General features: G+C 31.6%; 1 protein-coding gene across 2 annotated transcripts in view; it reads left to right on the forward strand.

The window, feature by feature from the left end:
- Positions 1–3876, forward strand: part of LOC114335267 (transmembrane protein 26) — a 261871-nt gene extending 257995 nt beyond the window's left edge. For both annotated transcript variants that reach the window (XM_050648406.1, XM_028285484.2), the window contains exon 7: positions 2016–3876. In XM_050648406.1, coding sequence (XP_050504363.1) covers positions 2016–2337 — 322 coding nt within the window. In that variant the 3' untranslated portion in view covers positions 2338–3876. The remainder of the gene's footprint in view (positions 1–2015) is intronic.
- The last annotated feature ends 8694 nt before the right edge of the window (positions 3877–12570 follow it).

Genomic DNA, 12570 nt, shown 5'->3' on the forward strand with positions numbered 1-12570 from the left:
AACAATACTGTATACAACTGTATGTAATTTTCCATATGTATTTCATGTTTTCGCAATCATAATGGAGTTTACCTGGAAGTATATAGTGTTTTATTAATTTTTACCATATTCTCCGGTTAACCCGGATTTTCGACAACCCGGATCAGCCGCGGTCCCGATTAATCCGACTTATCGAGGTTCCACTGTAAAACCAAATATCTGGGCATACATCTAGATAAAAGACTAACATGGAGAAAACACATCTTCACCAAAAGAAAGCAACTTGGACTCAAACTTCAACAAATGTACTGGATTCTGGGCAGACATTCAAGACTGTCAATTGAAAATAAATTAGTGGTATACAAAGCCATACTTAAATCCATATGGACCTATGGCATACAGCTATGGGGCTCAGCCAGCAACTCTAACTTGGAAATCATACAACGTTTTTAAAGTAAGGCATTAAGAACCATAGTAAACGCTCCAAGGTACGTCCCCAACGCAATAATAGAGAGAGACCTGAAACTTCCCAGCACCAAAGAAGAAATCAGCAAATACAGTGAAAACTATGAAGAAAGACTTAGTGCGCATCCAAATGATTTCACGAGTGAATTATTAAACACGGAGGGTGAAGTTCGCAGACTGAAGCGTTATAAACCAACTGACTTACCAAATACATTTTAGATAAATTAGAACTATTTTAAGTGTTACTTTATTTTACTAGTAGTACATACTATCTATACATTTGTTGATAATTTTGAAAGGAAAGTTTTTATTGGAATTCTTACCTACATGTCATAGCCTAAGAAAGTCATAACTTTAACTGATTGTCCCTAACGGAACAGATTGTTAAATAAATTGGAGTAATAAAAAAATAATTTTTAAAATCCTCATTCAATTGTTGACAAAAAATCTACCATTTTTTTCACACGATGCGCTGTTTTCATGCAAAAAATAAAATATCTGAACGCTGAACGCTTCCAAAGAATTCGAATTAAGGTGATACAGTAGCGATCAACAGGTAGCCAAAACGCGTTCCAAGATTGGGGCTGTAATTTTGAATATTTTTTCGAGATATTTGGCACACTTATTCGTAATATAATAAAGAATGGCGGTACAGAGCCCAATTTGAAAAATATATTAATATGTGCAAATTACTCTGTAATTAAATACAATATTAAAAAAACGAGCCTATACCGCCATTAAGAAGAACAAAAAAATACACTTTCTTCAAATAAACTTTTTTATCCGATGCCTAGATTTTGTGTCATTTTGGAACTACTAATGAAATAAAAAATTTTAGTAGTTCCAAAATGACACCAAATCTAGGCATCGGATAAAAAAGTTTATTTGAAGAAAGTGTATTTTTTGTTCTTCTTAATGGCGGTACAGGCTCGTTTTTTTAATATTGTATTTAATTACAGAGTAATTTCCACATATTAATATATTTTTCAAATTGGGCTCTGTACCGCCATTCTTTATTATATTACGAATACGTGTGCCAAATATCTCGAAAAAATATTCAAAATTACAGCCGCAATCTTGGAACGCGTTTTCGCTACCTGTTGATCGCTACTGTTTCCTCTTAAGTTTCTGTAATTAATGGATAGAAACTTATTTTAAATACTTTTTAAGGGTTAAGTTCTTATTTTTTTAACGAGAAATTCAAAAATTATTTTTAATTTGAAATACTCAGTGGCGTACAATTTTTCCCTTAAAAAATTTAGACCATTTATTACCCGTATACGCGCCAATAATGAATATAAATTTCTTAATTGTATGCCAAAAAATGGACAACATCAAAATGGACAACAATCCACCAAATGTTATTACAACGTTGCCAGTAGTTTCGACAAAATCGTAAAAAATGTGTACATTTTTTTTCTTCAAAAAGATTTTTTACTAAGCAAACCCCAATTATTTTTCAGTTTTTTACCTATTCTAGAGACGGTATTACGTAAAACGCCCTGTATACATTATGTTTAAAAAAACGTGCCACTATTTTTTGCTAATCAAATATATCCGTTATGTTGTAGGAAGTCGAATACACGAAAAGACACAGGTTATTCTACAGCCAGTTCGACAGTTAGCGCCAAAAATCACCATCAGCCTCAGCAGAAATCTTTCGATAACATAGACGCAGAAACACGAAGGATGCTAAAGCAAAAATTGAAACGTTCAGACAAAGAAACACGCGGCAGAAGAAAACTCGAAGACGTGGTTTCTGAAGAAAGCGACGGCACTTACTTAGAGGAAGAACGAATTAGGGAGAGAAATTATCATCAAAGAAATAGACAGAAAGACAGAAATTATGATAAAAATTCAACGGTGACTATAAGCGATCAGTCCTCAGACTGACGTCATCAACTAGCCATAATGGCTATATTTTGTTTGTATTTTTTCATTTTTATATGCTGTGTATTGTTTATATATTGGGGTATTAACACTGAGGGACTTATTATTGCAAGAGTAAATAGAAGAAACAGAACTAGTATTTAACTATTTTTAATGGGAAATAAGCCACAATTTTACTAAAAAATGATTTGATTACGTTTCGACGTCCAAATCGGACGCCGTTGTCAAAATAAAAAAAATATTAATGGACGTCGAAACGTTAATAAAATCATTTTTTAGTAAAACTGTAGCTTATTTAACATTAAAAATAGTTCATTGCAAAAATGCCACAAGAAAATAGCTTCAGAACAACATTAAGAACTAGTATTTAATCGGTGTTTATAGATTTGCATGCTAAAAAAATAATAGATGGCGATGTACGGTTGAAAACGTTTTTAGGGTTGAAGAGAAGCATAAGAGAGGAGAAGTAATTTGTTTCCTAAGTTAACCCTGTTGCGAATCTCAGCTGTTTGAATGTAGTAAATCTAGGTAGCTGTATGATTACTTTAAGTAGGAGCAAAATTTCGCACCGATGTGTTTTAATATGTACATACATACATAATCGAAAACCTCTTATACCCGTAGGTGTCCAGGCTTTCTTAAATTTTGTCGACAAATTTACGCCACTCTTTTCTGTCTCTAGCTAGTTCCTTCGCCTCACTCCATGTCTTCCCTCTTTCTTCGAGAATCTCATTTATGCTTCTGTTCCATGTTTTTCTTGGTCGTCCTCTACAATTTTTCCCTATTCTTCTCGCCTCCCATATCTTCTTCACCTGTCTAGTTTCGTTCATTCTGATCATGTGTCCCCACCATTTCAATTTCTTTTCTTCTGCTTTTACCTTTAGTGTTTTCGTTCCTAGTTCTTGTCTAATGTCTTCGTTTCTTCTTCTGTCTGTTCTTCTAACACTCAGCACTTTCCTCAAGTATTTAATTTCACTTGCTTGCAGTCGCTTTGTTTGTCCTTCGTCAAGTACCCAGTTTTCTGACCCGTATGTTAATACAGGTTGGTACCCTGTTTGGTATACGATGTGTTTTAAATTAATTCATTTTTTTCGAATCCTGAAAAAATAATAAGTATTTTTGAAAAATTTAAGCTCAGAATGAAAGATTACATTATTACCGAGGGCCGAAAATCCCTTGGAATAACTAAAAAGTTTCTTTTGAATGCGATATTTGAAATTAAAAATCACACTAAATTTTCTCTTTGTTTACCCCCGTAACTTATTAAAATAAAGATTATATAAGTTTTTAGAGATTTTCGGCCCTTGGTACCTAAAAATGCAATCTTTCATTCTGCGTTTAAATTTTAAAAAAATACTTATTACCTACTCTTATTATTAGTTTTCTCATGATTGGAAAAAAATAAATGTATTTAAAACACATTGGCGCGAGATTTTGCTCTATGCCTTAAAAATTTATTTTTGTTTATTTCAATCTGTTTAAATCCCTCTAACACTTTTAGAATCCATTGTTTTGTTAAATTAAAAACTGATTTTCTTTAAATTTCTTTTTCTGTAGTGCAGCAAAATTTGTATCCACATGAATTATAGTCCAGGAACCGAAGCTTTTCACCTCGCAATTTTTACAGAATGGATCGATTTGCTTGAAAATTTGAGAATAAGTAGTGGATAGTCCAATGATCAAAATCTATATGATACCGAAAGGCGCTTTTACCATGGGGGTGGTTGCCACCCCATTTCGGGGGTGGAAATTTTTTATTATATTTTGATCACAAAAGTTGGTAAAAACATTCATTCTAAGTAAAAAACGTTCTATACATTTTTTTGATAAAATTAATAGTTTTCGATGTATTCGCTATCGAAAGTGTTATATCGAAAGTGTTAGTGTTATATCGAAAAAATCAATGTTTTTAATTGTTTTTCTGCTAATAACTCCAAAAGTTTTCGTTTTATCAAAACAACTTTACTTAATAAAAATGTACCTTTTGAAAAAATACATAAAACCGTTTTTCTTAATTTCCTTTAAGACCAATAGCAATAGAGCTATAGTTTATTATATGTTAGCTCTTCTTCGTCAAATGCTAAATATTGTAGTTTCAAAGTCAAAAGACGGAAAAACTATGCATTTTTGGAGGACAACTTGTTTAAACTAATTTAAAGTATTTAAAAATCTCTATCTCTAGAAATAAAACAAAGGTCTCTAGCTCAAAAATTAAGTGACTTATAATGAAAAGAATGTCAGTCCCTATTTTTTTCAGCGAAAAAGTGATAGGAAGCAACTCCCTAATCACCACCCTTATTACAATTCGTCATTGACCTTATTTGGTCTTCTTTATTTATGTATTATTAATAGGCTCTAGAAGTTTGACCGGTTTATAATGATTAGTTTTTAAAAAAATGGAATTAAAAGCAAATAACGAATTTTTGTAGTTTGGAAAAAATGGTCTTTTCTTCAGAATAGACAGATTAGAATCAGAGATAGAAAAAAATGTTTAAATATGAAATTGTAGCTTATTTAATTCCCAAGAACATGATTTGCAAAAATTCTTTCCACGGCAAAAATTAAGTGAGCTATTGACAATTAAATCTTATAACAACATGCAAAAACCACCTTTACCAACCCCCTCAAAGTCACCTCTTTTTGCGACTGAGCATTTTAAAAAGATTTAATATCAATAGGCTTAAAGATCATGCAAAAACCTACATAATTATTTTTTACAAAACTTGCTAAGATAAAAAATAAAAAAGTTACGGTAAAAAATCAATATATTTTTTTGAAAAAAAAAAAGGAGAAATCCAGTTGGAAGCATAATAATGTCAGTTAGCGGTGTTTTTGGTCATTGACCTTATTTACTCTTCTTTGTTTATGTATTATTAATAGATTCTAGAAGTTTGACTGGCTTAGAATGATAGTTTTTATAAAACTGGAGTTAAAAGCGAATAACGAATATTTGTAGTTTGGTAAAAAATCACATTTTCTTCAGAATAGAAAGATTAGCATTAGAGATACGAAAAAATGTTTAAATATGAAATTGTAGGTTATTTAATTTCCAAGAAGCTGATTTAAAAAATTTTTTTCTACCGCAAAAATTGAGTGAATCGTAAATGAGCCTATATAAAAAAACATTGATTTTTTCGACATAAAACTAACACTTTCGATAGCGAATAAATCGAAAACTATTAATTTTATCAAAAAAATTTATAGAACACTTTTTGCTTAGAATGAATGTTTTTATCAACTTTTGCAGTCAAAATATAATATAAAATTTCCACCCCCGAGATGGGGTGGCAACCACCGCCATGGTAAAAGCGCCTTTCGGCATCATATAGATTTTGATCCTTGGACTATCCACTACTTATTCTCAAATTTTCAAGCAAATCGATCCATTCTGTAAAAATTGCGAGGTTTTGTCCTATATTAAGCTTCATTACTTGGACTATTATTGATTCTAGATTTTTTTGTATAAGAACTTAAAATTTAAACTGAAAAATTGTTAATAGGTACATAATTATCAACTAACATTCGATTATTTGAATCATTCTGGACTAACTAGTCAACTTTTGTGTTTTTATCTAAAAACACCTACGCATTTTCAATATTTCGTTTGAAAACAATATATTATAGGTGAGCGGCTGCAACCCCTAAAATTACGTTATACCGACCAATATATGAATGACCAATTTTGGTGATTCTTTATGTTTTCGAGGTCGTTGAATCTGAATATGAAGAAGATTATTTTTATCTAGAATTGGTAGAACATCAAATCTTATGCAAAAATACGAAATATCGATTTTGATGATTTTTCAAATTTACCTCGCTGTATTTTTGGTCACTGTAAACATTTCCTTTTGAAAATTTTACTGTGTCATTATTTAGATAACAACGAGCTTTCTCCAAACTTTTTATACAAATTAAAAGAGAAGTTGTTAATATTTAAATATTTTGTCGTCAGATCTCGTTAGTTTAATGTTTACTTAAAAAAGTTGAGTGACAAATTTTTTGTTTATAATTTTAACTACAGCAATAAAACATAATTCATGAAGAAGTTTTCTGGAAAATTTTAAGTGAAAATGTGCAATAGGAAAATGTTATGTGACTTTATAAACGAGCGGCGCACCGCAAAAACGCTTATTTCTCGAGATACTGTGTGGTGTGATGACCACGGTGTGGTGAATGGCTAATTTTGGTCATTTTATGTTTTTGATGGTGATGAAAACGAAAGTTAGGTTTATTTTGAATTTTACGTGGGGGAACATTGGCTAAATCGTCATTTTACCCTAAAAATAAAAAAATTAAATCACATTTTTTTTAAATCTACGAGGAAAATAAACTTCCTGTAGCTGGCTGTATACCATAAATGACAAAAATACTAGATTTGTTGCAAAAGGTATATTTAAAATACCCTAAATAAGGGTCACATTAAAACAATGCACATTAAAAATACAAAACATTTTTTTGCATTTAACTCGCTACAACTCTGTTCCATTTTAATATATTTTTTTTAATTTTTATAGTATCTATTTGTTATCTTTATGAAGACAATGGTACCTGTTTTAATCTTTCTGTCTTATTATAATAACAGTTATGAATTGTTTAAAGCAAAAGGTGTAGATTCCTGAATTGCAAAGTTTAATCGCAAAAGTTGAGTGACAAAATTGGAAATTTAGCTTTTTAATTAAGTTGATGTTAAAATATTGGGTACAAAGATTAAAATGTTTTATAAAAAAAATGGTGCAACTTTTGATTTTAACAAAAAGGTGATTTCATTTTTTTATTTTTAGGGTAAAATTGCGATTTTGACAGCGTTCCTTCATCTAAAATTCAAAATAAACCTCATTTTCGTTTTCAGCACCTTCAAAAACATAAAATAAGACAAAAATTAGTCATTTATCACACCGTGGTCAGTATATCGAGAAATGAGCGTTTTTTTGAGGAGTGCCACTCGTATATAAAGTCACATTACTTTTTTCCTATTGCATATTTTGACTTGAAATTTTCCAGAAAACGTCTTCATGAATTATGTTTTATTGCTGTGTTAGTTAAAACTATAAACTAAAAAGTTTGTCACTCAACTTTTTTAAGTAAACATGAAACTAACGAAATCTGACGACAAAATGTTTAAAAATTAAGAACGCCTCTTTTAATTTGTTTAAACCTTTTGGACAAAACTGGTTGTTATCTAAATACTTCAAAGATGACACAGTACAATTTTCAAAAGAAAATATTTACAGCAACCAAAGGTACAGCGAGGTAAATATGAAAAATCATCCAAATTGATTTTTCGCATTTTTGCATAAAATTTGATTTTTGAACATGTTCCACCAATTATAGATAAAAATAGATAAAAATAAACTTCATATTCGGATTCAGCGACCTCGAAAATATAAAGAATGACCAACATTTGTCATTTACCTATCATGGTCGCTTTTCAAATTAGGGGTGTGCCGCTCGCCTCCGCTCGCCTATCACTCACCGCAGTGCCGGATTTACCATTAGGCCGACTAGGCCGCGGCCTAGGGCCGCAAGCAAAAGCCGCAGCGTTTTGTAAAAAAACTTTTTTGGTAAAAAAAATGTGTAAAAAAGGCGTGTCGGAATATGGACACGGCTTTGCGCATTCTATTATGCATGATGACATCTAATGCTTCTGGAGAAAGATCATTCAGCGTGTTTAAAAGAATCAAAAATTGACGAAGATTCTAGATTGTCTAGTTTGGTTAGTTTTGTTTTAAATTCTAAGAGGTTGTTCAAGCCTTAGACTTTAAGGCCATCGGTAATACGCAAATATTTTACGGCTATCCCTATTTTTACGGCTATTCTGTCTTTACACTGCAAATTACGTGTAGTAAAATTCTCACTGGTATGGATATGTAAATATTACTACTTGACAATGTCACCATTAACTTTAAAGAGATGGCTTTTGAATGTTCTTGGATAACTGTTACTTGTATAATTGCAAATTATTAATTCAGTTAATAAATATGATTATTTTTTCACTAATTATGTATTCAGTGATTGTAATAATTTATATACTGTACAACAAAAACTAATACTCAATCGAGAAAAGAGAAAAAGTGTTCAAGTGATTTTTTAATAATATATTGTTACTATGGAAGTCTTACAATTTTGAACAGCTTTAACAACAAAATATTTGGATCACAGAATATATCCCGGTTAATTCTCTGCTTGGATCGTCCATAAATAACAAACAATTCACTTTTTATTAAGTTCACGTCTTGAATCAATTATTTATCAAATATTGTCACTCTCTTGTCATCATATTCTATTTGACTCAGTGCGTTGTATGACAAAGATAGCGTATGTTCGATTTGGAAAATATCACCACGGACATGGTGTCCTTTTTTTTTCAAATCCTGAAAAAACTAATAAATATTTGAAAAAAATTTAAACGCAGAATGAAAGACTGAGTTATTACCGAGGGCTGAAAGTCCCTTAAAATAAATAAAAAGTTTCTTTTGAACGAGATATTTGAAATTAAAAATCACATCACATTTTCTCTTAGTTTTTCACCCCTGTAACTTATTAAAATAAACTACAGAAGTTTTCAGGGACTTTCGGCCCTCGGTAAGAACGTAATCTTTCATTCTACGTTTAAATTTTTCAAAAATACTTATTAGTTTTCTCAGGATTTGAAAAAAATGAATCCTATTTAAATAGCATTAGAGCCGAAACTACGTACCCATCCCCTTAACAATTTGATGAAAGATTTTGCAGCAAAAAAAACTAGAAAAGTGAGTGTTTAGAGTTTAGATATGAGATTTATTATGAGTATGCAGTGGAGTGATTGTCAATGTTAATCACTAATCCAACTTTATCCAAATTAAGAACATGACATTTAGGTCTGGATCCCGCGTATGAAAAAAAAGTCGATTAATAGCAAGCTGTAAATTTGTTAATAGCTTAAGGGTGTCTAGTCGGACAAACTTTGATATATGGGAACACTGGAACAGGGGAAGTTTTAATTGTGGAACAGGTTAAAAATTTGGAACGGTCAGACCACGAAAACGGCACATGTATTTTGTCCGACAGAACAGACTTAAACTCTCCGAACAGAGATTAAACTCTCATGCAAAAATCAGACTGCTATTTATCACCAAATGGGCGTTTTCATGAGTGGAACATGTAGAATATGTCAAATGACAGGAATTATGACAGGTGATAAATAGCAGTCTGATTTTTGCATGAGAGTTTAATCTCTGTTCGGAGAGTTTAAGTCTGTTCTGTCGGACAAAATAAATGTGCCGTTTTCGTGGTCTGACCGTTCCAAATTTTTAACCTGTTCCACTATTAAAACTGCCCCTGTTACAGTGTTCCCATATATCAAAGTTTATCCGACTAGACACCCTTAAGCTATTAACAAATTTTCAGCTTGCTATTAATTAACTTTTTTTCATACGCGGGATCCAGACCTAATTGACGTTTTTCAGTATAAAAGAATAATGTGACAATTTAACGATCTAAAAGTTTATTTGTGGTATTTTTAATATTTTTATTTTTCAGTACCCTAGCCTATTACTGTTATACAGTTCATATTATTTTGCTTGCTCTTTTACTTATAATGTCGTTTCAACTCGGCTTTTTTAGTCTTTTGCTGTCACCTGTATCTACTTTTTCCTCGGATGAAACAAATGCTATTTAATTTTAACAATTAAGGGCAGAGGCGCAAAATGTCTCCTGTCAAAATGTTCAATGTGATTTACCAATGTACTTTTTGTAGTACCAATGTTGTACCAATTTTCAAAAGTAAAAATAAAATAAACGTTATGTATTCATATTATGTGCTTTATGCTTTAATTACATAATCGTGAACTTATCGGGGGCCGCTCGGGGTAATTTGGCCGCAAATACCCTAAATCCGGCACTAACTCACCGGCACAAAATTCCACCACTAAAAATTTTTTATTAATTTTTAATTTAACTATTTGTAGTTCTATTTTCAAGATTCTTGCATCAGTTTGTAGGTACATGTATTAATATCGTTTGTTATTATTCCGGTAACAAAAATTTTTTGCTTACATGGCATTATACGAGGGTGAACTGAAGCGTTGCATCTTCTCCTAATTTTTGCATCATATTAAGATTTTATTTTTGGAACTATCCAAGTATCTCTTTTCTTGTAAAAGCTGTAAATAAAAACCCTGATTTGGTTTAATTAATTAAAATTATCAAACGCACTAAAATTAACAGAACCAAACAAAATTTACAACAAAACAATTTAATAGCGGGTATGTCCACTGTCCACCTCTTGCAGCAACTACTGCTCGCAGTCTGACATAAACATAAAAATAAATAAGATGTGCTTGCCTGGGGAATAACCAAATTTTTTAGAGGCCTAGAATGATGGCGAATAGCTATTTTCAATTCATACCATTAATGCTAGATATAATTGAGATCTGGGCTGCATGCGGGCCATTCTAATCTTATCAATCCAACCTATATTTAAGATATTTATGTTTATGAGTCAATCAGTGTTTTTATTTACAAAAAAATGCGCTGCTCTTACAAGAAAAGAGGTATTTGGATAATTCCAAAAACAAAATCTTAGTGATGCCCAGTGCCGGATTTAGGGTACTTGCGGCCCTAGGCCAAATTACCCCGAGCTGCCCCCGATAACTTCACGATTATGTAATTAAAGCATAAAGCACATAATATTAATACATAAGTTTATTTTAATTTTACTTTTTAAAATTGGTGCAACATACAAAGCATAACATAAATGAATAGAAATGTTAAAATGTTGTACTCGCTAATTAACTAATCTTGGTTTACAAATTTGGCTAAATCCCCAAAACAGCTCTAAGAACAATTTCTCTATGTATTTAGTATTTATAGAAAATATATCATTCAAAAAGTTAGCAAACGACAGTTATTTATAAAATTACTAATATGGCTAATATTATATTATAAATTAGTATTGCAGTTAAGGGCATAGGCGCAAAATGTCGCCTGTCAAAATGTTCAATATGTTTTAAATGTATTCATTTTTTTTTCGAATCCTGAGAAAACTAAGAAGTATTTTTGAAATATTTAAAAGCAGAATTAAAGATTGAAAGAATGAAAGATTGTTAAAAAAGTTTCTTTTGACTGAGATATTTGAAATTAAAAGTCACACTAAACGTTCTTTTTTTTACCTTTGTAACTTATTAAAATATACATTATAGAAGTTTTCAGGGACTTTTGGCCCTCGGTAAGAACGTAATCTTTCATTCTGCGTTTAAATTTTTCAAAAATATTTATTCATCATATTACATATTCTCAGGATTTGAAAAAAAAAATGAATCCATTTAAATCACATTGATCATTTTGACAGACGACATTTTGCGCCTATGTCCTTAATTATTAAAATTAAATAGCATTTGTTTCATCCGGGGGAAAAGCAGATACAGGTGACAACAAAAGACTAAAAAAAAGCCGAGTTGAAAAGACATTATAAGTAAAAGAACAAGCAAAATAATATGAACTGTAAGGCAAGCCGACACCAAAGAAACATGAAACGAAAAACATGAATCATGAACCGTGAAACATGTTTCATGAAAATAAAACACTGCTAAACAAATCTCAAAGTCCGCCTACCAATGAAACGAGTGTGATTCATGCTCATGACACATTTTTATTTTCGGAGAGTTTCATAAATGGCCGGACGTACATTTGTTTAGCAGTGTTTTATTTCACAGTGGCACAAACTTTCAATACAGTGGCGAAGAACTACAACGTGAAAATATCAACAGCCAAGACAAAATCCCTGGTAGTGTCAAGGGAATCCATAAGATGCAAATTAGTAATTAACAACGAACTAATTGAACAAGTCTCGAGATTACAATATCTGGGAATCGAAATATGTAGTTATGGAGATGTTAAAGAGAGCGTCCGAAAACAAGCAAATAAAGCCAATTACTTGTCAGGATGTCTGAGGGATATCATCTGGAGAAACAAAGATATGAGGCTGGAAGGGAAAGTACGCATATACAAATCATGTGTAAGACCGATCATGACGTACACGATAGAAACAAGATGTGACACAGCAGAAACCAAGAGGATACTGAGAACATCAGAAATGAGAACGCTGAGGTCAATAACTGGGAAAACACTCAGAGACAGAATACCGAACGACAGAATAAGAGATCTCTGTAACATACAAGATATAGTACGGGGGGAAGACAGAGACGACGAGAGTGGAATCAGCATGTGACGAGAATGGACAGCGAGAGAATAGCCCGT

The sequence above is a fragment of the Diabrotica virgifera genome, chromosome 4, assembly GCF_917563875.1.
Source record: "Diabrotica virgifera virgifera chromosome 4, PGI_DIABVI_V3a".
Taxonomy (NCBI): domain Eukaryota; kingdom Metazoa; phylum Arthropoda; class Insecta; order Coleoptera; family Chrysomelidae; genus Diabrotica; species Diabrotica virgifera.